The 26744-nt window shown below is 39.8% G+C and overlaps 1 protein-coding gene across 1 annotated transcript; it reads right to left on the minus strand.

Moving 5' to 3' along the window:
• Nucleotides 1-606: 606 nt before the first annotated feature.
• LOC141110484 (sialic acid-binding Ig-like lectin 8) lies at nt 607-25359 on the minus strand. The gene is made up of 8 exons (XM_073601847.1): nt 25171-25359; nt 18324-18443; nt 12168-12548; nt 7984-8289; nt 6983-7006; nt 3991-4107; nt 3662-3711; nt 607-1287 (listed from the first exon to the last, which is right to left on the minus strand). Exons 2-8 carry the CDS (start codon nt 18394-18396, stop codon nt 1237-1239), a joined length of 1002 nt encoding a protein of 333 aa, XP_073457948.1. The 5' UTR covers nt 18397-18443; nt 25171-25359; the 3' UTR covers nt 607-1236.
• Between the last annotated feature and the right edge of the window lie 1385 nt (nt 25360-26744).

A 26744-nucleotide genomic window follows, 5' to 3' on the forward strand; every position in this document is an offset into this window, starting at 1 on the left:
GCCCCTCCGGAGGCAGGCGCTACATATCAGTCACAAATCATAACATGTCGGGGTACAGAATTGTAAGGTGTAAAGCATCATACAAACGATCGGATTGTTGACCAACAAAACCGTGGAATTTTGTCTGAAGGGCGTTGGCTTAAACTTGTCTTGCATACACACGGCCACACAATTGTACGAACGTAATGACGTACTACGTTGTTTTTCAGCTCTTTAGCGCCACCCTTTGGGCTTCTTCTGCTAATTTACTGTTAGTAGAAGTTTGGTGAGTGTTGATTAGCACTTTTCAGTTTGTTTCTGAGCGGCCAGACATGTTGCGGAATCGGAGGAGATAACGTGTTATTTATTATTGGCCTCGGAGTTATTGCTTTGACATTTTTTTGGTTGAATAATAATGATTTGATTTTGTATATTTTCTATATTTTTGGATGCATAGAATGCACTTTTTGGTTAAGTTCTATTGGCAGATAGCATGTCTAATTTTATTTGTTTTCTTTTTTTAATGCACAATAAAAAAAATTGTGGAGAATAATACTTGGCTGTGTGTTTTACTTCAAATGACAGTTTGGGAGTAGGCAGTTATATTTTAAAAAAGACAATGTAAAATTGACAAGGGACACCAACATAGTTGTATCTTTAATCTTAAAATCTACAGGATAATGGTGTTGTGGAACCTTACCCAAATAAAAAAAAAAGCATAATAATATTATTCTTGATATCACTAGAAAAAAAAGCCTTTGAAAATCCATTTGCAATAACTCCATCAGTATCACCAGCAAAGCAGACTCATTATTATCCCATTAAAGAAGAAGAGAATTGTGCACTGCATGTCGAGATTTCATAATTTGCCGCGTCACGAATGTTAATTCTCCATTAGGAATGGTAGTTTACAAGACCGACCGCTTCTGGCTTGTTCTTGCTTCCGAGCATGCGTGTTTGTACTTTGGACTTTTGTCCGAAGGACTTGTGTACACACAATCGGAAAATCCGACACAGACATTTGTCGGTCAAAAATTTAAAAACCTGCTAGCCAACATTTGTTGGAGGAAAGTCCGACAACAATTGTCCAATGGAGCGTATACATGGTCGGATTTACCGACAACAGCCTCTCATCACACATTTCCCGTCAGAAAATCGGATTGTGTGTACGAGGCTTCAGACTTGGGTTTTCAGAACATAAAATGCACTGGTTCTAAAAAAAATAAATCATGTTTAATGAACATCAATAATGTTAAATTATTTCATTGTAATTTTTTCGTAGGTGTGAATACTCTGTCCATGAAGGTCCTGCAAAAATAAAAAAATAAAATAAATACATAATAATTATAAAATACAACAGATGTGTGAGTTGTGTGTTACACTGGATGGACTGTTGTCTTTATTCAACCTTACCAATTATGTAACAAATACAAATTTTTGATTTGGCTGAATGCAAAGAGACTGGGAGAAAGAGAGAGTAGGGCGGTATGTCAAAGTACAACATTTTTAACCAAATACCAATCTATTGTACTCCCTGAACTTTGGATGTTGGAACAAAACCATGTTGGATATAGTGCTGAAGAGTTAGAGCCCTTGTCAGTTTTTATTGGCTGTCTGTACCCTACTAGAAGATCCACTCTCTTTATTTGCCAATGGGCACAAAAGTGAGAGAAAATCCCAAATTTTGAGCTGCCAGCAAAACAGGAATAGAAGGAAAATCTCCCAATGGGGACGCCTGTTCCAGTGACAACTGTCTAAGCCCAAGTTCACACTGACTGTGGGTTATAAATCGTGCAAATTCAGCTGGACTTGCACGATTTCATACCCGCATGTCAGTCCGACTTCAAGAGCAATGTTAGAGACATATGTGCCGCTTCCTGTACAGTCGTCTATTGAAATCGCCCCCGAAGTCGCCAAAAGTAGTGCAGGAACTACTTTTGGGAATCGGTGCAGCGCCGCAAAGTCGGCAATAGCTGCTGATTTGGCATGCAATGTGACGTGTCAAATCGCATGCCAAATCGGCCCGATGTGAACGTGGGCTTATGCTGGCCATACAGTATACGAAAAATTTGCCGAACCCATTTTCGAAAAAACCAACATTCGGCCGTGAGTGCAAACGATAGTGCCATCATGTAATAACCGATAAATCGCTCAGTGGACATAAATGAATGCATTTTTTGTTCATTTTTTTTTAAAAAACTTAGTGCAGACAGTTTGGACGCGAAAAACATTAACCTTTCAATTTATCATTCGTTCGGCAGAAAATTTCCAAACTTGTCCTTCGTTTTTTCGGCTCAAATTTTGTACCCATTAACTGGCCAAAAAGCGAACGAACTGTCTAAGTGACTGAATTTCGGCCGATTATTCGTATAGTGTATGGCCAGCATAAGAGGGGGTTTCCCTCACTATAGATAGTATTTTTTTTCCACTCCCTACATTATCAAAAAAAAAAACAGTTTGGGCTTAGTGATACTCTATGTTTATATAGTTAGAAAAAATGTATATTATTTATGTACAGATGTTATTGATAAATATTTACTTCAAGGTTTATCTGTACCCCTTTATAAATTATACTGGGCTTTCTAACAACAAAGCCAAGCACTACCTGCAAGCTGTCGCATAAGGCTTATTATTAGGACATTCCGGTCTCTGCTAGGAAAGAAAGAGGGAAGGGGATGTATCCCTCCTTTAACTGCCAATTTACTAGTAAGATAGTGTCTTCAAAGAGTTTATAACTGCTACAGAACTTGCAGGCTGTAAATGATACATGATAAAATAATATATATTTACATTACATTTTAAAAATGTAAATATTCTGTTCGATATTGGCTATAATAAATATGCTCTCTCTTTAACCTGACTCTTTTATTTAGTAAAAATGTAAAATTGAATGTAAATAAAAAAAATTATGAAATGATTTAGAATTAAAAATGTAAATATTCTGTTGAGCATTGGCTATAATATATATGCATTTATCCTGACTCTATTAATTGGTAAATTAAACATTTAATCAAATGTATGAATACAAAAATGTATATAATTCGGGAAAAGAAATATGTTTTCATGTGCTAAAAATACTATGAACATAAGGAGCAGTATAAAAGTCCTAAGGGAAAAGGAGAACATAGTTCTAAATAGTTCAGACATATAAGAAAAGTCCTGGTGGAAAAAGGAGAACATAATTCTAAAAAGTTCAAAGACATATAAGAAAAGTCCTAGGGGAAAAAGGAGAACATAATTCTAAAAAGTTCAGAGACGTATAAGAAAAGCAACTTTTACTTTCTCATGACCAGGGCCAGGAAAAGGGGTGGGCGAGAGGGGAAGCTGCCCTGGGCGCAATGGTTCAGTGTAGGGATGGGGGCGCCTTCCTTCTGTTACAAGGCTGGCAGGAGTAGTGATAGTGGCAGTGATTTTGACAAGCGAGTGACTGCTGGGCGTAGGATTCTCCTAAGCTTGCACATCATGAATGGGGTTGAGGCGCAGATTGGCATCTTTGCCCAGGGCACTGGATGACCTTGACCCGGCGCTGCTCATGACTATTGTGTACGTTTCAGAATAAGAGACTTAGTACACTCCACCTTATACACAGCTGGATAAAAATAACCTAATTTATACATATACTGTAGTTAAAGAAGAAAAAAAAAAATTCAGTAGAGCGTGCGTTAAACTACAATTAGCATACCTGATAAGCAGATTCATTTCCTTGTGGTTTGCTTTCATGAGGTCTGTTTCCTGAAAAGTATATCACACATTACATCAACATATTAGTCATTGTTATAAAAATCATCTAACAATTCAAATTTTTTTTTTAATCTAAAAAAAAAGGTTTGAATGAGCATTGAGCAAGAGCAACATTGCAGCCCATAGGAATAGTCACTCAGATAAAGATTTAGTGCCTGATATATCAAGGATAGCTATAATGTAAAAGGTAAGAAGCGTAGCTTAGGGGAAAGAACGAATGCGGATGGAAAAAATTTGGCCTTTGAGAACATTAAATTAAATTGCATTTACCTGCATTCTTCATGTGTCGCTTTATAAAAAAAAGAAGACCCAAACCAGCTAGGAGCAGGATAATGATGTTCCCTACTATAATCCCTGCAATAAATTTAGAATCCATAGAAGAGCAAACTAAAAGAAAAAAGAAAAAAAACTTATATATACAGTATTTTTGTTAATTAGTTATTTACACAGCCCTAGCAGACAGCACAGTCAAGCTGGTGACCTTGCAGTGACTAGTGACCCCTTATTCATTCACCAGGAGGGATTCAGTATCTGGTTGCACCCCTATTGTTACAGGGGGCTTCCAGATCTTAATAAGCCCTCTGTCAGGGCTGGGCTCAGCCCTTCCTTCTCTAAGCTGGCCGCTCAGCTGTCGGCTAATTTCCAGCTCCTATCTCTCCACAGTTACTCAGCTGTTGATGATATCCTGCTCGTCAGTCCTGCCTACTCAAGCTGTCCAGCCCAGAGGATCTTTGCCTTCGCCTTAGTCAACATCACAGAGACACTCTCCTGCATTCCTGTTGAAAGACTTGCTTGGTTGACATCCCTTCTGGCTCCAGATCCTGCTTGCTGTTGTACTACGCTCATCTCCAGCTCCCTGACGTTTGGCTTGTCTGACTATCCATTCCGGTTCCTAAACTCTGGCTATGTTTTGACTACGTTTGTTCTATTTACTTTTATTATTAAACAAGTGTGATTTAACTGTACTTCTGTCTCGGTCTGATTTCATGGTTTCTGACAACAGGCCCCCACAACCACCAGGCTGGGGTTATAAAGAAGAGGCCCTTGTCCTCATCAACATGAGAACTAGATGCTTTGCCATTGGGATCCCCACTGGTAGGGTACCTTCCACTCATGTTGAGGGCATGTGACCTTGTATGCTTCAGGAGGGGGAAATCATTATCCTCCTTTCCTGGCCTACCAGACTACATGTTCAGAAAAGGATCTAGTGTGCATTTTTAGGGTGAGCCTGACATTTTTTTTCCTTGATTTTTTGCATGGGGTTCCCTCTTAAAATTCATACCAGATTAGACGGGACTGTTAGGATTTTTGGGGGAAACCCTATGGCAGTGATGGCAAACCTTGGCACCCCAGATGTTTTGAAACTACATTTCCCATGATGTTCATGCACTCTGTAGTGTAGTTGAGCATCATGGGAAATGTAGTTCCAAAACATCTGGAGTGCCAAGGTTCGTCATGACTGCCCTATGGTGTTATATATTTGAACAGTTAAGAGGGACCGAGGAATTTGGTTCCAAATGAAGGAGAGTTGGGCTCTATGCAAGAGATGTGGATGTCCTAACAACGGAAAGAAAGTGATCTGGTAATTAGTAGGAGACCATATGATTTGGATCATTGGGTTTTCTGTCAAACAGTTCATCCAAAACTACTATATAAAGAGGCTAAATGAGACCCCACATGAAAGAGTTTCATATTCAAAAAATATGAATGAAACATGTTATAACCCTTTAACAATTGTGAGTCTGCAATTCAGATAGGAACAAATTATTGTTCAATTTTATTGTAGAGAAGACTGATTGCAAATTTACTGTAGCTTGACCGATATTATCTTCAGAAAAAAACAAATGATAAAAAATGATCTTGAAATAATGATGAAAAATGAAAGTGGAATAGCAGACTGGTAGTGACTCTGTACTAACAATTTCCCTTTTAAAAAACTTAATTCCGCTTTCCAGGTTTAGCAGTTGTGCAGTGTGTCAAAATATTAAAGTAATATTAAAGGTTCAGTTTTTTGTTTTAAAATAACAAACAAGTTATACTTACCTGCACTGTGCAATGGTTTTGCACAGAGCAGCCCTGATCCTCCCCTTCTGGGGTCCCCCATAAGAGGACGTCCCCTGCCACTCCAGGCTCCTTACCCCCAACTGAGTGCCTCCATAGCAAAGCAGTACAAGCATGCAAAATGAGAATTCAGATTTTTCAGGCTTCCCTGGCTGCATGCTTCCTCCAGGCCAGTGACTCACTAGGTAGTAGTATAATCAGTGCTGGGACAAGGTCAGTGGTGGCCCATCCATTAGGGTTGCAGGGGTGACGCCCCCCCCCCCCAATCCATGCACACGTTCCTTAATCTACATACAGGGTGCCGGACGCATGGATTTCAATGGGGGTTTTTTTTCTGAAACACGATTAGAGCCTGAGGCTCTAATTGTCTTCAAAAATGGGTGGGCTCAGGGCGCAAAGCTCTGCACCCCGAGCCCACCCAGCTGGGTGACATTAGTGAATTAATATTCGCTAATGTCTTCCTGCTTCTCCTCATGGACAAAAAGGAAGCGGATCCTGAGACCTGATTGGCCAGGGAATCTTAGGACTCCCGGTCAATCGGGTCTCAGGACCCACTTCCTGTTCGGCTGGGAGGAGAAGCAACGGCCCGGCTCTCCCCTCGGCAAGCTGGAGCCAGGAGCAGCATCGGCCTACTAAGGTACGGCCACTGATCGCTGCCGCCGTCCGTCTCCCGCAGGGGGGAACTGATCACCTCCATCTGTCTCCCGCAGGGGGGGAGAACCTATCGCCTCCATCCGCCTCCCACGAGGGGGGGCAGGTTTGTTTGTCACCCCCCAAAATATTGAGCCCCAGCCACCACTGGACAAGGTCATCTAGTGCCCAAGGCGAAGCTGCCAAATGGCGCCCCCCCAAACTGTAATGCCGCATACACACGATCGGACTTCTCGTCGGAAAAAGATATGATGGCTTTTCCGACGGGATTCCGCTCAAGCTTGCCTTGCATACACACGGTCACACAAAAGTTTGCTGAACTTCCGAGCACAAATCCCTTCAATCACCCTTACTAGCACAAACCCCCCCCCTCCACATTCACCTATTCTAGCAGAAACCCACAAAGTCCCCACTGCGCCCAGGGCAGACTCCCTCCTGCCCACTCCCTGTTCCATCCCTGAATGCAATCTTGAGAATGTCAGCCCTGGATTTTGCACCGTCTAAGCACCAATCTGTAGTGGCAGTAGAATCCTTTACATACTATACATACCTGTAGTAGGCTTGGGTGGGGCATCTGTGGGAAAACCATAAAGTTTATTAAGAAACCTTTTTTTTTTTTACTTATTAATATACAGCTATGTTGAAAAAGATATATCCACAACCCCAAAAACAAGAAACAAATACACAAAATATTGAAGGAAGGTGAAAAAAATAAATAAAAATGAACATGGAACTACACTTCATCTGAGCACCACAAACCAAACGTGCCATTTAATTCATTCTTTATATTTAAAGCAAACCCACCCATTCATGTCTCCATGCTCTATTTTGTTGAGAAATCATTTTTAAAAACACCCCCTAGCTTTTCTGGCCGTGGCCATCTTGAGTAAGGGCAGATAATTCATGCAGCATTTACGCCCTGAAAACCATCTGCTCTTAGTTCAGGCATGCAAGAGGGGAGGGTGTGCTTAGCTGAGAAAACCCCTCCTCCCCACCTCCCCTACTAAAGACTGGGATGTATGACATTATTTGCCTAGGCATAGAAACCAGGAAGTAACTGAAGAAATGTAAAAAAAATAAAAGTTTAAAACAAGCAAATATGATATACTTTCCTATCTATTTACTAATTCTAGCAGCATAAGTGCCGGTTCACACTACAGCGACTTGGGATCCGACTTGTCAGACCTCAAGTCACCCCAAGTCGCTGAACATAAGAAATTCCATTAGAGTTAATGAGAGCTGTCTTAATGTATAATACTGAAGTCTCTCCGACTTCAGAAACGTTTCCTGTACTACTTCAAGGCGACTTGTACCCATAGATTTCAATGGAAGTGCAGAACACTTCCAATGGACGAGCAACAGCGAAGAGGCAAGGTTTCAATAATGGGGCCACCAGAAAGGTAACCATAGAAGCTCTTTTAGTACAGGTATGCTTTTACATTTAAAGTGGCCTTATGTTGATAGGGTCTTTTTAAAGGGACCATACAGCAAACATTTTTTTGCTTGACCTATTTATCCATTTACTGTACACATTATGATAGTTCCAGTTACCTTCTACCTCCAGTTCGACGATTTCACTTTTAGAAGTCAGATTATCTGTAAAAGTCACTCTACAGAGTAGTCTCACCAGGTTGTCTTTAATGGATGGACTAAATGTGAGGTTGGAGTGGTAGGTTCTGGTCCCATCTCCATTATATATGGTGTATTGGTGTACCATGGCTTTTCTAACAGTCGCTCCTTCCCAGGTTATTTTAGGAGCTTCACCAGCACATCTTCCAGGACTTGTACAGGTTAGAGTCACCCGTTCACCAGCGACCAAAGTCCCTATAGTGGAGATTTCTGGAGTGTCTGTTAAATCTGCATAATATAAGAGAGAAATAAATGAATGTGTATCTCCTTTTGCTAAATTTACTGGCCCTTGTTTTGTATCATTGTTCATTCATTCATTCCTTTATTCATGAAAATACAAGGTCTACCTATCTTCTATCACTTGGACGCCCAAAGGGTCATTTATGAGCCCTTTTTTTGGCTTCATTATCTTCTACTCAGGTTCTAGGGACTATTGAGCTTTTTTTTTAGGCCCATTGTGGTGAAATTCTGAGTGGCAACTAGTTATTATTTAAAAGCCCACTGGATAATTTTTGACACCTTACAGGGTCTTTTAAGGCATTCTTTGAATGATAGGCTTCATGTACATTGCTGTTTCTCCTCACAGGAGAAAATCGACATTAAAAACTCACCTAAGCTACATTTTTTAATACCAGTTTAGGAGAGTTTAGCAAAGTTTAGCAGTATTTGGTGTTTGGGCATTTATTGATTTCATTGGCCAGATGCTTAGGTGTGTTTAGCCACGTTTGGTGTTTTTTATACACATATACACATACAGTCAGGTCCATAAATATTGGGACATCGACACAATTCTAATCTTTTTGGCTCTATACACCACCACAATGGATTTGAAATGAAACGAACAAGATATGCTTTAACTGCAGACCACCACAGTTGTTTTCCGTGGTCTTCCGGGTCTTTTGGTGTTGCTGAGCTCACCGATGCGTTCTTTCTTTTTAAGGATGTTCCAAACAGTTGATTTGGCCACACCTAATGTTTTTTCTATCTCTCTGATGGGTTTGTTTTGTTTTTTCAGCCTAATGATGGCTTGCTTCACTGATAGTGACAGCTCTTTCGATCTCATATTGAGAATTGACAGCAACAGATTCCAAATGCAAATAGCACAATTGAAATGAACTCTGGACCTTTTATCTGCTCCTCGTAATTGGGAGGGAATAACACACACCTGGCCATGGAACAGCTGTGCAGCCAATTGTCCCATTACTTTTGGTCCCTTAAAAAGTGGGAAGCACATATACAAACTGTTGTAATTTCTACACCGTTCACCTGATTTGGATGTAAATACCCTCAAATTAAAGCTGAAAGTCTGCAGTTAAAGCACATCTTGTTCATTTCATTTCAAATCCATTGTGGTGGTGTATAGAGCCAAAAAGATTAGAATTGTGTTGATGCCCCAATATTTATAGACCTGACTGTATCTCCTCCTATTTCCACCATAATTTGCAAATAAATTCTTTAAAAAATCAGACAATGTGATTGTCTGGATTTGTTTCCACATTTTGTCTCTCATAGTTGAGGTATACCTATGATGACAATTACAGGCCTCTCTCATCTTTTTAAGTGGGAGAACTTGCACAATTGGTGGCTGACTAAATACTTTTTTGCCCCACTGTATATATATGTATGTATGTATGTATGTATGTATGTATATATATATATATATATATATATATATATGTATATATATATATATATATATATATATATATATATATATATATATATATATATACAGTATCTCACAAAGGTGAGTACACACCTCACATTTTTGTAAATATTTTATTTATTTATTTATACACAAAAAAAAAAAAATTGCCCATGGGACTTTAACACAGTGGTGCTCATTCACGAATACAACAGGGTTATATAAAAAGTACACATTTTATTGAAGTTAACAAAAAAGAAAAAAACATGCATGGCATTTACATTTCCACATAAACGTGGAACAAAATAAAATAAAAATGTTCACCAATTTTCATTCTGAATACCAACAAGGAGCAGATTATTGTTGATTTACTGAAGCTTTTGCAGATTTTATCTTTGATTTCTATATGTACACTTAAACCAACTTTGGCTGTCTCCTGATGAAGTGGGAGTTGTCCCGCGAAATGCAGAGGTTATAGCTTCAGTAATTCAACAACGATCTACTTATTATGTTGGTATTCAGAACTTAAATTGGTGAAAAATTTTATTTTATTTTGTTCCATACTTATGTGGAAATGTAAATGCCATGCGTGTTTTTTCTGTTTTGTTAACTTCAATAAAATGTGTAGTTTTTATATAACCCTTTTGCATTTGTGAATTGGCACCACTCTGTTAAAGTCCAATGGGCAAATGTTTTTTTTTTTTTTTCGTTTTGTAGACATTTTCGGGACTGAGTGCTGCTCAGGTATGAACATATGGTGGCTTTTTTTCCATTTATTTATTTATACATGTATTCATTTTAAAATCATTCATTCATCCTTGCATTCATTATCTTATTCATGTAATGTTTTATGCAGTTATTCACTTCTTTATATTGCCTTCAACCTATAACAGAAAGGCCTAAACAAGGACCTTCATGGCAGGATCACTTGGTATTATTTTAACCAAAGGAAAAATTTAAAAATATTTAAAAATCGACTTTTGAAATGACCTAAAGTGGTTGTAAACCTCAGACACGAAATATGAACAAAGCATATCCCTCTATAGTGTGTGCTTGTCTCAATCAAGAGCACCAAGCAAAATTTGGCTCCATGCACACTGGACGTTAAAATAATGTTATAAAAACGGCAGTAGCTTTACAGTGAGTCTTTCACCATTTTTTGAACATTTTTGCAATAACGTTTATTAGCATTTTGTAGCACTTCTCCGCGTTAGTGGTGTTTTTTTTCTTTTATTTATTTATTTTTTTTTTTTTAATGGATCAAAAACGTTAAAAAACGCTGGTGAGCCACGTTTTTGAGCATTTATCGATGTTTATGAGCGTTTGCCGTTTTTTGTAGTCAGAAAAACAGCTCCTGAACGCGATTTTACCGCGTTTAGAAAACAGCCCATAAACTCCACTGCTGATAAACATCCAAAAACGTCCATGTGTGAATGGGACACATAGGATAACATAGAGGGGAGTTTATGGGCTGTTAAAAAAAAAAATCCCCAAACTCCCAAAAATGGACGTTTATGAGCTTTAGTGTGCATGGAGCCTTTCTGTCTGTTGATTTGTTCCTCAGCCATCCGCATGAGTTTGACATGTTTTCCTGACACCAAAAGAAAAAAGGTGATGGGAGGGGCTCTCCAGCACACAACCTGTGATTGACAGCCTCAGCTCTGTTTCTGTGTGAAGAGGGTGTACCCCTTCCCTCCAATCAGCTCTCCTCACTGAGTTCTTCAGTGTGTAATTTTAGCACTCTGCCCCCTGCTTTCTGAAAGCCCAGACAAGCTTTATAAATTCTGTACTCTGAACGGATATAGGGAAGAGAAGACTGCAGATAAGCAGGTACAACTTATGTAGAAGGATATGCTTCATCTGTGTATCACCTGAGGCCAGTCACTTCACTGGGTATTTATAAGGGTTTACAACCACTTAGACCTCATACACACTAGATTTTTTTACCACTGGTCCTAGGGACGTCTGGCATTTTTTTTCCTGCCTCTAAACTCCCCTGCATGTAAGCTTATGTCTCCATGCACAAATAAACTTTTAGAGGAGTTTAGTGCCAGGAGAGTTTAGAGACGGGGAAAAAAAACAGTGCCAGTGAGTCCTGGATAAGCAGAGTTTTGGCAGAAAAAACAGTTGATGCGCGTAAACGCGTCTAAACGCGCATTAAAACTAGGAGCGTTTGGCTCTTGAGCATTAATTCATTTCAATGGCCAGAATAAATTATTTATTCTGGCCAATTAAATGAATTAGCGCCCAAAAACTTGACGCAGCTAAACACGCCTAAATTAGTTACACACTTTTACAAGCGGCAGGCTTTTTTTGCCAAAACGCTGCTGCCGGGAGGAAAGGCTTCTAAGAGAGTTAAGAAAACGTTCTGTGTGCGTGAGTCCCAAACATGTTAAAGATCTTATGAGATTTTATTGATTGGCTTTACATATATTTTAAGCAACTGTTAAACTTTACACACCCGTCACCGTCACTTTGGGGCTGACATCGGTAAAAGAAAATTTAACTCCTCTGTCTTCCAGTTTGAATGTGTACAAACTGTCATCCTCTGATTTTGCATCTGAAATTCTTAGAGAGCAATCTCCTTTCCACACTTCTCCAGTGAGAAAAAATCGTGGATATTTGTCTTGGGGATCATCTAGGCCATCCTTCCTAGCCACAACATTCTGTTGCGAGTGATCACCTTTCAGCCATGATCCTTGAGCATTCCTTGATAAAGTAAAAAATGAAGGGACTTGAAAAGTGCAAGGAATGTGCACACACAAGTTACGCTGCACTGTGACCCTTGTTGGGGCGTTTATTGTAAATCCTGGTAGTTTGGGTCCAAATTGTGTGTTGCTATCTGCAGAAAAAGAAAAGGGAAATAAAAGTTCAGCTTTCGTTGTCTACTTTTTTTTTTAATATAACTATCATGGTGAGACCTATTTGGAGCTCAAGTCCACCTAAAACGATTTTTGTTTGGTTACGTGGAAGGAAAGATTACTCACGTGGCTTCTTATCTTTCGGGGACATCAAAACCCTCACCATAATTCCCCTTGCGTCTATGACTGCTGCTGTCTTTTTATAACAAAACCATGGAGATCTATAAATAATAATGTACCAACACATTTTCTAAACGAAAGCCTAAGATACTAAACAAAGTCCAAAACCGAATCAGCTAAGATAATGAATTTGAGGAACCAAAGTTCTTCAATTAATGAATGCATCCCACTCATTTGTTCGGCTGTTCATTGAACCTTGGATTGAACAGTGGATGAACCTACAACTCATAAATGTACACAGTGCAGGGATCTTATAATATTTACCCTTCTGGTCAAATGTTCTTAGCCTATATGCCCTGTACACAAGATAGAATTTTCCGATGGGAAAATAGGGAGATAGGACCTTGTTGTCGGAAATTCCGACCGTGTGTAAGCTCCATCACACATTTTCCATAGGAATTTCCGACACACAAGGTTTGAGAGCTTGCTATAAAATTTTCCGACAACAAAATCCGTTGTCGGAATTTCCGATCGTGTGTACACAAATCTGACGCACAAAGTGCCACGCATGCTCAGAATAAATTAAGAGATGAAAGCTATTGGCTGCTGCCCCGTTTATAGTCCTGACGTACGTGTTTTATGTCACCACGTTCAGGACGATCGGATTTTCCGACAACTTTGTGTGACCGTGTGTATGCAAGACAAGTTTGAGCCAACATCCGTCGGAAAAAATCCATGGATTTTGTTGTCGGAATGTCCGATCAATGTCCGACCGTGTGTACGGGGCAATAGTGTTAGGTTATTTTACCTGTTGAATGAACGTTCTTTTACTCTTCTTGTAAAAAGTTCTTAAGGTTTTTTTTTCTTAGGATCAAATGTTAGGGAACGTTACATTCTTTCTGCCAAAGGCAAAAGAAACTCGCTTTCACACATATTACAAACTTTGCAGATATTATTTTAGACAATTGCAAAGCAAAGTTGCAGGTGTCACCATTCCCAGACTTAAATAAAAACAAACAGCGGGCAACCCAACTTTAAAAGTGTTGCACCTTGTTATGGCCTTGTAGGGTAAGAATAGACTACCATGGAGGGATCCAACTTCAGGAGTTCCTTAGATATTCGGAAGATCCAGCAAGCTAACTGCAGTGGCATGGGCATAAAATGTTGTCGGCCGCGTATCTATTTGAAGATGTGGGTGCATTTGCGACTTAAGGTTTGTGCAGGGACGTGCATGAATGTTCACTTAGCTATACAATTCTCTAACCTCTGATTGAATTTTGTCATCAATTAGCATTCATCTGGTCTGCCTTTGGATTTTCCTTATTTTTCCCTTGTTTGCCTATTGTCTTTGTCACTGCCCTTGGCTTGGACACCTAGCATATTTTTCTTTCCATCTCCCCAAATCTATAGTACATTTTGGCCTAGTCTTGCTCACTAAAACCCTACTACTGTTACCAATATTACACTGCCGTATGTGTGGTCTCTCAATTGTTGATAAGGGTTTGCTACAAATTGGCTAGTGGCAGGATGGTTTTGCTGACCAGGCTTATGACCAAGCGTATAAGTTGCTTCTAAGTCCCCTTTCCCACTGGGGCGGTGGGGGCGTCGGCGGTAAAACGGCGCTATTTTTAGCGCCTCTTTACCGTTGTTTTTGCGGCGGTATTCAGCCGCTAGCAGTATAGCCGCGCTGCCCCATTGATTTCAATGGGCAGGAGCGGTGAAGGAGCGGTGAAGGAGCGGTGAAGGAGCGGTGAAGGAGCGGTGAATACACCGCTCCTTCACCGCTCCAAAGATGCTGTTTGCAGGAGTTTTTTTTCTCTCATGCCAGCGCACCGCTTCAGTGTGAAAGCTCTCAGGCTTTCACACTGGAGAAACAGCAGTGGCAGTTTTAGGTCGGTTTGCAGGCACTATTTTTAGCGCAATAACGCCTGCAAACCGCCCCAGTGTGAAAGGGGCCTTAAACTACCTTGAAAAAGTATTTTTAGCCAAGAAGGTACAACTTTTCATATTTGGTGGAAATACCCAAAAGTGGATAAATTCTAGACCCATATATATTATATTATACTTTTCTTAAACCCCTTCCCGCCGACCGAACGCATATATGCGTACTCGGCTTTCCGGGGTTATACCGGGATGATGCCCGCAGCTGCAGGCATCATCCCGGTACCGTTGTTTTCAGCGGGCGATCGGCTACCCGTATATAACAACCGATGCGGCTAAAAGCCGCTCGGTTGTTATACCGGAGGAGCGGGAGGGGACATCCCCCCCCTCCCGCCGCCTCCCGCCGCTGTTACCGGGCCTCCCGTGCGATCGGGAGGCCCGGTGTCCGTTCCGCTGCCTTCGGCGGCTGGGGGCGGGCCGGAACGAAGCTGCGAGCGGCTTCGTTCCAGCCTTCTTCTTGTAAATGCGGAAGCGACGTCATGACGTCACTTCCGTTTACTCGGCTGCCAATGGCGCCGAATTTAAAAAAGTACACAGTATGCAGAATCGCCGTTTTCGGCGATCTGAATACTTTGAAGTGTAAAGGAGGGATGGGGGGTCTTTTAGACCCCCCATCCCTCCATAAAGAGTACCTGTCACCACATATTACTGTCACAAGGGATGTTTACATTGCTTGTGACAGCAATAAAAGTAAAAAAAAAAAAAAAAAAATTTTAAACACAATTTCTAAAGTACAAAAATAAATAAAATAAATAAAAAAAAAAAAAAAAATTTTTAAAGTGCCCCTGACCCCGCGAGCTCGCGCAGCGAAGAAAACGCATACGGAAGTCGCGCCCGCATATGTAAACGGTGTTCAAACCACACATGTGAGGTATCGCCGCAATCGTCAGAGCGAGAGCAATAATTCTAGCCCTAGACCTCCTCTGTAGCTCAAACCTGGTAACCGTAAAAAATTTTTAAAGCGTCGCCTATGGAAATTCAAAGGTACCGTAGTTCGTCGCCATTCCACGAGTGCGTGCAATTATAAAGGGTGACATGTTTGGTATCTATTTACTCGGCGTAACATCATCTTTCACATTATATAAAAAAATTGGGGCAACTTTACTGTTTGGATTTTTAAAAATTCATGAAAGTGTCACTTTTCCAAAAATTTGCGTTTAAAACACCGCTGCACAAATACCGTGTGATAAAAAATATTGCAACAATCGTCATTTTATTCTCTAGATTCTCTGCTAAAAAAATATATATAATGTTTGGGGGTTCTAAGTAATTTTCTAGCAAAAAATATGGATTTTAACTTGTAAACACCAAATTTCAAAAATAGGCTTAGTCATGAAAGGGTTAAACCAACCAATTAAAGGAATACCTAGATGTACAAGAAAAAAATTTTTATTTTTTATTTATAGCAGTTAAAATTACAATAGCCAGATTTTGGAAATCTCCAACTATCCCATTTGATATGGTAAAAACTAAAATGACATGCTATTCTAAATGATAAAATTGGAATATATGAAAAAACATGGAATCCTTGGCTTCATCATATCTGGTGAAAATCATTAGACATTCTATTTCGACTCATGATTTATTCTTACTTCTTCCTCATCCCTAACCTCACTCTTTATTTACTGACTCCCTATTAACTGTTTATTGTTATTTTTTTTACATCTATATAATGAATACTTATTACTTCTATATGAGATACATGTGTCATTTGCCCCCTTTCTTAATTAAGAAGTACAGCCAAAGCTCGTTTGGCTATACGTCTCCTGTGGATCACAGGAGTGCAGTTTGTTCTGCAATCCTGTGACCCGTTTTCAAAAGACAGCAGATCGAAGCCCGCTGTCGGCTGACATCACAGAGTTGGTCCAGGCTGGGGCTAGATTGTGACAATAAAGTCAGGACTCGCCCACAACCCTGGACCGGCACTTAGCTCAGCCTCTCAGTGAGCCTGAGCCGGCCGCTCCCGCCCCCTCCACAGACCAGCCCTCCAGGAAGCGAGGAGGGGGCAGAGCAGAGAGCCAGTGACTGACAGTTACCAGTTATCTGAGAACCAAGCGATCATCTGTCTTTGATTACTTGGTTCTCAGCCTTTTGTAGCCGGTGGGAGACAGATTCAGCAGCGAGATGATGCTGCATCCACCTAGGTAAGTATGATTTAAAAAAAAAAATCTCTTTTAACTGTTTGCCGACCAGCCGCCGTCATTTTACTGCAGCAGGTCAGCACGATCCTGTGAGCCGTCGTAGCTATACGTCGGCTCGCGGGATCGGGATAGCAGGTGCGCACACGCATCGGCACAGCGGGGGTGCCGATGCTCGTGGCCGACAGTCGCGATGACTGTCGGCCACGAGCGATCGCGGGGACGAGCAGCAGAACAGGGACGTGTGTTTGTGTAAACACACAAATCCCTGTTCTGTTCTGTGAATCGTGACAGATCGTGAGTTCCTATTAGCTAGGAACCATGATATGTCACTTCCTCTAGTTCAGCCCCCTCGCCCTACAGTTAGAAACACACACAGGGAACACAGTTAACCCCTTGATCACCCCCTAGTGTTAACCCCTTCCCTGCCAGTGACATTTATACAGTAATCAGTGCATTTTTATAGCACTGATCGCTGTATAAATGCCAATGGTCCCAAAAATGTGTCAAAAGTGTCCGCCATAATGTTGCAGTCCCGATAAAAATTGCAGATCACCGCCATTACTAGTAAAAAAAAAAAATTGATAATAAAAATGCTATAAATCTATCCTCTATTTTGTAGACGCTAAACTTTTGCACAAACCAATCAATATACGCTTATTGTGATTTTTATTACCAAAAATATGTAGAAGAATACATATCGGCCTAAACTGAGAAAAAAGTAGCTTTTTTTAAAAAAAAATGGGGATATTTATTATAGCAAAACGTACAAAATATTGAGTTTTTTTTCAAAATTGTCGCTCTTTTTTTGTTTATAGTGCAAAAAATAAAAACTGCAGAGGCGATCAAATACCACCGAAAGAAAGCTCTATTTATGCAAAAAAAGGACGTCAATTTTGTTTGGGTGAAGCGTCGCATGACCGCGCAATTGTCAGTTAAAGCGATGCAGTGCCGAATCCCAAAAAAATGGCCTGATCATTTAGCAGCCAAATCTTCCGGGGCTGAAGTGGTTATACACTATTATTCTATTTGGTTTTACTTTTAAAAAATGCCTACTTAAAACCCCTACCTAATTATATCTGATTCATTTTAGTTATTGCCGTTGATAATTTTTTGACATCTTGGATATGAAATCGATATATTAATTGTACCTTTTTGTAGTTTTATGAATACAAACATAATATATTTGTTTTAAATTTGCACAAATGTGCTAATAAACTGTATTGTTCTTTGATGTTCTATCTTATTGTTCTTGAAAACATCAATAAAAATTATTGAAAAGGAAAAAGTATTTTTTTTTTACAAAATGTAAATAAAGCAGATTGGGGTGTTGCTGCCGTACGTAAGCCAAGTTAATTGTAAAAGAAAAACAAAAATTCTACAGCCAAATGTACAACTGTCGGAGTATTGAGGGAGCTGTTCTTGAAATTCATACTGTTCTGTAATACCACACACAGCGTTTAAGCTAAGATTGTAATTTCAAGAGATTCGTACGCCATTTTGTCCCCCATGGAATTCCCCAGAATTCAGAATAGATAGACTTTTCCTTCTACTCACCTTTACAGAACGTGCTTAAAAGCACAATTGTAATAAAATGTTGATGGAGAAAACCACATCTCATCAGGAGCATTTTGACATGAAGTGCAGTATTTAGATGTACCTTTGTTACAACTTGGACTGGATAAAAAAAAAAGTTCATTAATGGTTTATTTGTTCCTATTTATTTATAATTTAGAAGAAATATAAGTGTTAAATGGAAAAAGAGAGAAACCCCTGAGGGTGGGACTTTAAAGGCACTACCAAAAAAACAAATGAATGATATGAAAATATATGTATTTGTCATAAACCAGATGTGACCAGAACTGTGTGACTGCGACAGAGTGAACCAGACGTAAATAGGTGAAAGTAAGTAAGTTTATTAAAGTAAATGCATATAAATGTGAACACACCACCAATACAAACAGAGTGAACAAACTGAACAACCAAACAGTGATAATAAACCAACCAGCATATATAGCAAAAGGGAGTACCAGAATCGTAGCCAAGCCAGGCTAGGGTCATAAACAGGAGATCAGCAGATGGCGGCCAGGAGTAAACAGACAGGGAACAAGATGGAAGGGATCAGACTACAGGGCAAGGATCCAGGGATACAGGAACAGATACAAACAGTTTCAGGATATAGGATACAGGAATCATGGTTCAGGTTTAGGATCAGGATAGCAGATAAACAGTCTGCAGGTCAGGGCACAAGGACAATACAACGGCAAGGTGTGTGTGCACTTGCCGGGTATTTATACACATCTCAATCAGACTCAGGTGATGCCTGATTGCAAGAGGTAATGTCGGCCGCACACTGCCAGGAACCACCCGCCGGTGGACGCCAGTACTGCGGCCCAAAGATCACATAATACCAGCAGGAAAAGGCTCTCCTGACAGTTCCAAACTGCCAGGAGACACCTGCTGGTGGACCTCAGTACTGCACGCCAAATGATAGATATTACCAGAGGAGGGAACCTTTCCTGACAGTATTACAAAAACCATGGGACAGAGTTGTAAGTTACTGACCTGTTACCGATTTTTGGGAAAACTACCTTGTTCCCTTTTTCAGAGGCCACTATTAATTATTGACATTTCTTCACAGTATACTATCCTGTTACACTCCTGATGAGTGGTTGTAACGCCATGAAACGCGTCGAGTGCTACTTGACACCAAGATACATCTGGTTTCATTATGTGTACATGCATATATTTTCCATGTATCCAATTTACTATTCACGTCTATTATGTAAACTCAATAATTGTATCTTATGCTATGAGCAGTATAATTCACGTGTCATGTGACTACCAAATTATTTGATACAATGTATTTTCTTTTATTTATTTTTATTTTTTAGCATTTGAATGAATTTTAGATTGTAACAATTAACCTTCCTGGCGGTTTTCCCGAGTGTGGCTCGGGGTTAAAATTCAGTACCATTAGCGGTAACCCAGAGCCACACTCGGGATCGCATTGCAGGATCCTGGGGCGGCGTTACTTACCTTGTCCCCGGGATCCTGCGATGTCCCCCGCAGTGTCCGAGGGCTCCGTCCTCCTCCGAAGCCTCTCTGTGCCAGGCTCCGTTCCCTGCGAGCGGCGCAACGCACGGGGGCGGAGCCTGGCGGCAAATTCAAAAAAATGTCAAAAGCATAACACATACAGTACTGTAATCTTAAAGATTACAGTACTGTATGAAATGATTTCACATCCCTTTTGTCCCCAGTGCTTTGTCCCATGCCCTGCATGCAATTTTACATGATATACACTGTTCTTTCTGCCTGGAAACTGAAGATTGTCCATAGCAACCAAAAAGTGTCCCTTTACGTCAAAAGTGGCTTTAGACCAGCTAGAAAACAGCGATAGTAAATTAGAACACTTGCAGAATTGAGCGATAGTGAATTGTGGGGAAATTTATTTTATTACTATTTTTTTTTTTTTAATTATTTATTTTTATTTATTATATTATAATTTATGTTTTTGTGTTTCAAACTTTATCATACCCGGGATATCTACTAGACTCTGGTTTGGACAGATTTAAGTGTGTTATTGTTAAGATTTACAGACCTACAATATAAAACGCCAAATTTCCATGCAAAATAATGGTACCGCTTTCAGCACCTAAAATCCAAAATAATCATACCGCCAGGGAGGTTAAATAAATCAATTTATATATACATGTATGTGCTTATTTTAATTATATTTGATATGGCGGGCCTCATTTATTTAAAGCCCCAGCTCTTCTCCTCTCTTGCAGTATTTAGATGTACCTTTGTTACAATGTGGGCTGGATAAAAAAAAGGTTCATTAATGGTTTATTTGTTCCTATTTATGTATAAGTAGAAGAGATATAAGTGTTAAATGGAAAAAGAGAGAAACCCCTGAGGGTGGGACTTTAAAGGCACTACCAAAACCAAATTAATTATATTTAAATATATTTATTACAAAAAACAATGTTAACAAAGTATAAAACATGTCTTGATATGCACAAATACAAAAAGGATAAGAAAAAATGCAGGGACTGCACTCCGCCCCCACCCCCCAGTGGAAAGAGGGGGTTCGGGGTTGTGAAAAAGGGTCCCTGTAGGGAAAAGCTGATACTGAGGCCTGTGGAGGGAGTCCTAAAATTAGAGCAGAAGGATATATGAAGTATATAAATGTATATCTGCAGTATAGATTTAGCCCTGTAGACAAAAAATTGCTTCTGGGAGCCACGGCACAGGGGCCTGAAGAAACGGCATGGGCGGACGTTTCTTCAGAGTGCATGCGCTGATGACGTTGGCATATATAGTAAATATTAGACATGTACAATTCGTTTCCTTCCCAAATTCGTTTTTTTTAACTAATTTTGACAAATTTGTTGATTCGGAAACATCCGAATTAACAAAAACCCGTTTAACAAAATTTTCCGAATATTTGTGAATTCGAATATCCATGAATTCGAATATTCGTAAATTTGTAAATTCGAGAATTAGGAAATTCGGAAATTCCAAAATCTGAAAAGCCAAAAATGAGAAAATCTGAAAAAATAACTAACTTTTAAACTATAGGTGTTGGAATTCCCTTTCAAATGTGGCTGTTAGTGAACGGAAAGAATAGGAATTTATCCGAAGTTACGAATTATCCGAAATAACAAATGCCATATCTAATCGAATGGAATGTAAGGAAATAATAATAATAAATAACAAACATAATAATAATAAAATTGTTTTATTATTTATTAATAATTTGTTTCCTTCCATTTATTTAGACGCGGCATTCGTTATTTTGGATAATTCGTAACTTCGGAAAAATTTGTATTTGTCACATTCACTAACAGGCAAATTGGAAAGGAAATTCCAATACATAGAATTTAATAGTTAGTTATATTTAGTTAGTTAGTTAGTTAGTTAGTTAGTCAGTCATTCTTCAGAATTTTCCAATTTTCTTTCTTATTTTCAGATTTTTGGATCTTAGATTTTACGAATTTACGAATTTTCTAATTTACGAATTTTGGAATTTACGAAATTACGAATTTTCAAATTCACGAATTTGTGAATTTTGGAATTTACGAATTTTCGTATCTACGAATTTACGAATTGCGATCATAACGAATGACCCGAAAAACAAAAAAAACAAAAAATTAAAAAACCAATGAAATGAAAAAGAACAAATTTTTTCGGTAGTGCACATGTCTAGTAAATATCTCCTAAATGATGCAAGTTTAGGAGATATTTACAGTACCTACAGGTAAGCCTTATTATATAAAGCCTTATTAAAAAGGAAGACTTTACTTCCTCTTTAACAGGACAAAATGATAAAAATGTGAAGTTCATTGTTGGGATTTGCCAACACTTTAAACTTCTGTTTTTGTTCTCGTGTTTTGATTTTAATAATACTTCATCATATCCGTATAACTGTCTGTTGTCCGGCAACGCAACAGTACACAGCAATGAGTAAATCTTCTCACAATGACTTCTAGGAGTTCTCCAACTTTCACAACTTCCTCCTTTTTTTCTAAGATACTAAAAAACATCTTTTGTTTGTCCTTTTCTAAAAAAAAAAAAATCATAGAAATGATTATACGTCAGTAGTTACTGCAAGACAAGACCATCCATATTTCCTTTATTTCAGTTCTGCAAGATTCTCTTATATTCCTCAATCCTGATTATTCAGTCATTACTTCCATTCTCCAGCAGACAACAACTTGGCCTGTTAGGCCCCCTTCACATGGGGAAGACACGGCCAGGAGTCCGCATGCTCAACGGGAGATCTGTCCGTTGAGCCCCGCTGACCAGGTGGATTGCTTGTCTGTGTCCGCTCTGCTTATGCGGAGGGCAAACAGACACAGCCAACTGTCCTCTATGGGCGGTCAGATGTAAATTAACCTCCTGTCCATATACACCTTGCGGCCATCCGATCTGCTAGATCAGGGTTTCTCAACCAGGGTTCCTCCAGAGGTTGCTAGGGGTTCCTTGAGCAATGAGAAATGTCTCCCTCTCAGATAAGTTCCCACTGACACCATTCCTCCTTTTAGCTAACTGTAAGGTGGGAATTCGTCCCAATGACCACACATGCAAGGAGCATCCTTTCTACTCACCATCACACTAATGTACAGTATCATGAGTTGTACATACAGTATTTTTAGCAGGGACTCCCAGCAACTGAAGAGGTTTTTAAAGGCTTCCTCTGTGTTGAAAAGGTTGAGAAAGGCTGCGCTAGATGGATGTGGAACGGATCCCCATCCACCAGTTTTTAGCTGTCGGTGGGTGTCAACTCCATAGAGGGCAATGGATGGCCCAATCTGGTCCACCTAGAAAACTGACAGGCAGACCCGATCAGTCTGCCTGTGTGAACAGGTCCTTACTATACATCTGGAGAAAGCACAGCTCCAGATTCTCTCCAGTGCTAAAAATAAAACCCTAATATACTTTTTAGCCAAACAATTTAAAAAAAAATAAAATAAAAAAAAAAAAAACATGTTCTACCTACTAAAATATTTGGGACTTCATGTACCCATTTTTGTGATTTACACAGGGCTGTCACATTGCATAGCTGGGAGGTTGACCAGAAGGCAAAACCTTTTTTGTAGTTTTTGGATGGAGTATAGAGGGATTAGAACCACTGTCATGTTTTTATTGCTGTATATACCCCTGTGGAGATTCACCCTCTATATTAGTGACTTGGTGACTGTTATCACTAAAAGTGAAAGCAAATCCCAAATTTTGGGTTGCTACCAGAACAGGAATAGAGAAGAAATCCTCCAATGGGGACACTAGGTCTGGTGATACCCGCTTTTGGTTATGGGACAGGAAGCGAAGGGAAATCTCTCCAAATGGGACACAGATGGCCAATAATACCTGAGAGGGATTATAAATCTGCCTTACTTTATCCAAAGTGGTAAAAAAAAGTTTTGCTTTTAGTTATTTATAATATATTTATTTTACAATGACGTCACCCCAACTTCCAACAGTGAATAAACACCAACACAGTTATGACATTTCTGTATGCTTTTGTACAGAATAGGATAAAGCCTTAATAGGCAGCCCTGGATTGTGCAGAATATTACAACAAGGTAACAAAAGGCAGGTTGGCATATTCATAAAAGCTGTATATAGTTAACTGTATATATAGTATAGTATAGTAGATTTCCCTTGCATGTGATAGGGTATTCTTTGAAAATGTAATGTTCAACACATTCCCTAAACTCTGGGACAAATTTTCTTGCAAACAGTCTATACTAAACCCCAATATGTTTCCTTGCTTTTCAACTATGTTTCCTGTGAATGTACACTGAGACTCGCATGTAGGCAGGTGCAGTTAATCTTCCCTGCTATAGGTGGCGTTGTTCCACTTGTCGCTGTGCAGAGGCAGATGGAGTGTGAGAGGAGCTTTGTTCCTTTGAAGCCTCTGTAGGTGTCAGAAGAGGAGCAGTGGTCCAACTGATGCCTTTGCGGCCATCTTTAGTGAGGACAATGCTAATAAATAATGCTAATAAATAGTACTGTCCCACTTTGGTGCGCATTTGTAACGTAGCCTACCAAGTGCCCTCTCAAGTACAAAGACTGTGTTAATGTACCTCCGGCATGGTAAGAGCTGTTATACCCAGGTTGACTGTAATATTGAGGCTCCATTTCCATAGTGTTTGGGACTGTAAGTGAGCTCCTTCCCACTGTCTTCTACATGTTAATTGTTACTTCTGCTTTACCAAATAATTGTGCCACCTACCCTGGTCTCTGTGTACCCTTACTCCATCTCGGGTACCAATCAACTGGCCCCCACCTACACAGACCTTAAACACAGACGGTGGTGAGCCAGGGTCTGCACCTGTCATCCATTTGCACCTGAAGACTTGCCTGGACCCATGTGCTCTTCTTTTGGTTTCAGCTTTAATGTGTGCTGTAACCTTTAGCACCCAGTCAGTGAGCAGTAATGATACACTGTAACCCCTGGCAATCGATGCCTGATCTGATTCAGGAAACTGATTTTGAGTCTAGCTGCTATTTATTGTATGTCTCAGAGCAGGTGGAGAGTGAGATTGCATGGAGGGGGGGGGAGAAAATGTTGTTTGCCCAGGGTCCAATCAATATTAAAGATGGCCCTGATTAAATGCTTCTTGATCAGAACATCTCCCAACAGGAAGAACTGTTCCAATGATCAGCGACTTTCTCTCAGTTCCTTTTGTGACTCCAGAACAAGACGTGAGGGGGGAATCTTCTCATTTGTGACAATAACAGCCCAAAAAAATTGCAGTTTCCAAAAACTGTAAAGTACGTTTTGGTTCCATATTCTATTGGTACTTGATAAATGTCTTTTATTCTACCTCTGTAAATTTATCATTGCATATAAAAAACTGTAAAAAACAAAAGCGTATAAATATATTTTTCTTACCTGAGTTTTTTGTGTCCTCTAGCGGCCAATCGCTGTATTTGTCCCTATTATTGATTCTTCAGCAGTATATAAGGTTCTATTTCAAAGCTGAAGTATGTTTTCACCAGCTGTGTTCCTCTATCCGTCCCTGAGATAAATGTTTTCCCAGTACTATACGCTAATGGGTTTTAATGTGTGGTGTCAATTCACACTTCGGAGAAAGAAGAAGTTGTCCACTGCGATGTGTGATTGCAAAACAGAATTATGTCTCACTTATTGTGTAACGTGCAAAGATTTCTCTTGCATACCCTCAGAGTTCTTGGGGTTGCCAAATGCCCAAAGTGTATGCAAAAGACAGATCTTTTAAATTTTTTCGTTTTGGATAGAGTCTATGTCCCTCCTGGTGAAATTTACCATCTCTTTGTCTTGATGACCACTATAATCAACACAGAAAGTAAGGGGACATCCTATACTTTAGAGTCGTCATGAGGTCAAGGGGAACAAATGTTGTGGCGACAGCTTTCTTCTCACTTTTGGTTGCATCTCCAAGTCAGAAAGTGAAGTGAAATCTCTACAGCAAAAAACATAAACTGATAGGGGTTTAGTCCTCACCTACTCTATCCAAAGCTAAAAAAAAGTTGACCTTATATATACATTTAACCCCTTTACTGGCAGTAGAGCCCTGTAAACAGACTCCCAGCAGCTATGGTTGATGCAAGTTTGTTTGCATTTCTTCAGCCAACTGTTGACTTTCTTATAGAAGTGATCTGGGTAGCTTTAATCATCCTATAACTTTTAGGTCCCTTTCATGTGAAGGGTCCGATCAGGTCCACCTGTTCGTTTTTCAGGCAGACCTGACTGGAGCTTCCATTCTCCCCTAAAAAAAATGGTGGGGATCTGCCATCTTCCCGCTAAGTGGATCAGAAGTAAGGTGTAACTGGACAGCGTAGTCCCTTTACATCCGCCCACCCATAGAGCAGAGCGGGCTCTGTCTGTGTCTGCTCTGTATGAACTGAGCAGACACGGACCTGTAATCCACTCACTTTGCTTTGAACAGCAGGGGATCAGCAGACAGATCCCCTGCTGGTCTACACGAAGCCCGTCCTGTGTAAAAGGGGCCTTACAAGCTACGGTAGGTACCCCCCCACCTTTTGCTGCCATGTAGGAGAATGGGAAATGTAGTTCTGGGGGTATGCCTATGTCAGTAGGACCTGACCTCCCAGCGATTATCCCTGCAAGACTTTTGCATGACTTATGATGATGTCACAGGGAGATATAAAAGATATCTCTCACTATCAGGTAAGAAAAAAATGAATTCTGGGACATGATCTAGACAGGGAGAGGGAAGTTTGATGGGATAAATCTGAGTAGTACCTAGGTATACATTTTACTGCTATCTATGGCAGAAGCAGAGACTCAATATACAACCTGGGCCTAAGATCCAATAGGCTTCATGGGAACCAGGAGATCAATTGAAAATTAAAGGTATCTGTCACCATTAGAGAATATTTGTAACCACCAGGAACATTTGCCTGTCTGTGGGAGTTCCATATAACGCATGGCTGGATTGAATATTTTTAAGCTCATCACTATTA

Source organism: Aquarana catesbeiana, linkage group LG10 (genome assembly GCF_042186555.1).
Source record: "Aquarana catesbeiana isolate 2022-GZ linkage group LG10, ASM4218655v1, whole genome shotgun sequence".
Lineage (NCBI taxonomy): Eukaryota > Metazoa > Chordata > Amphibia > Anura > Ranidae > Aquarana > Aquarana catesbeiana.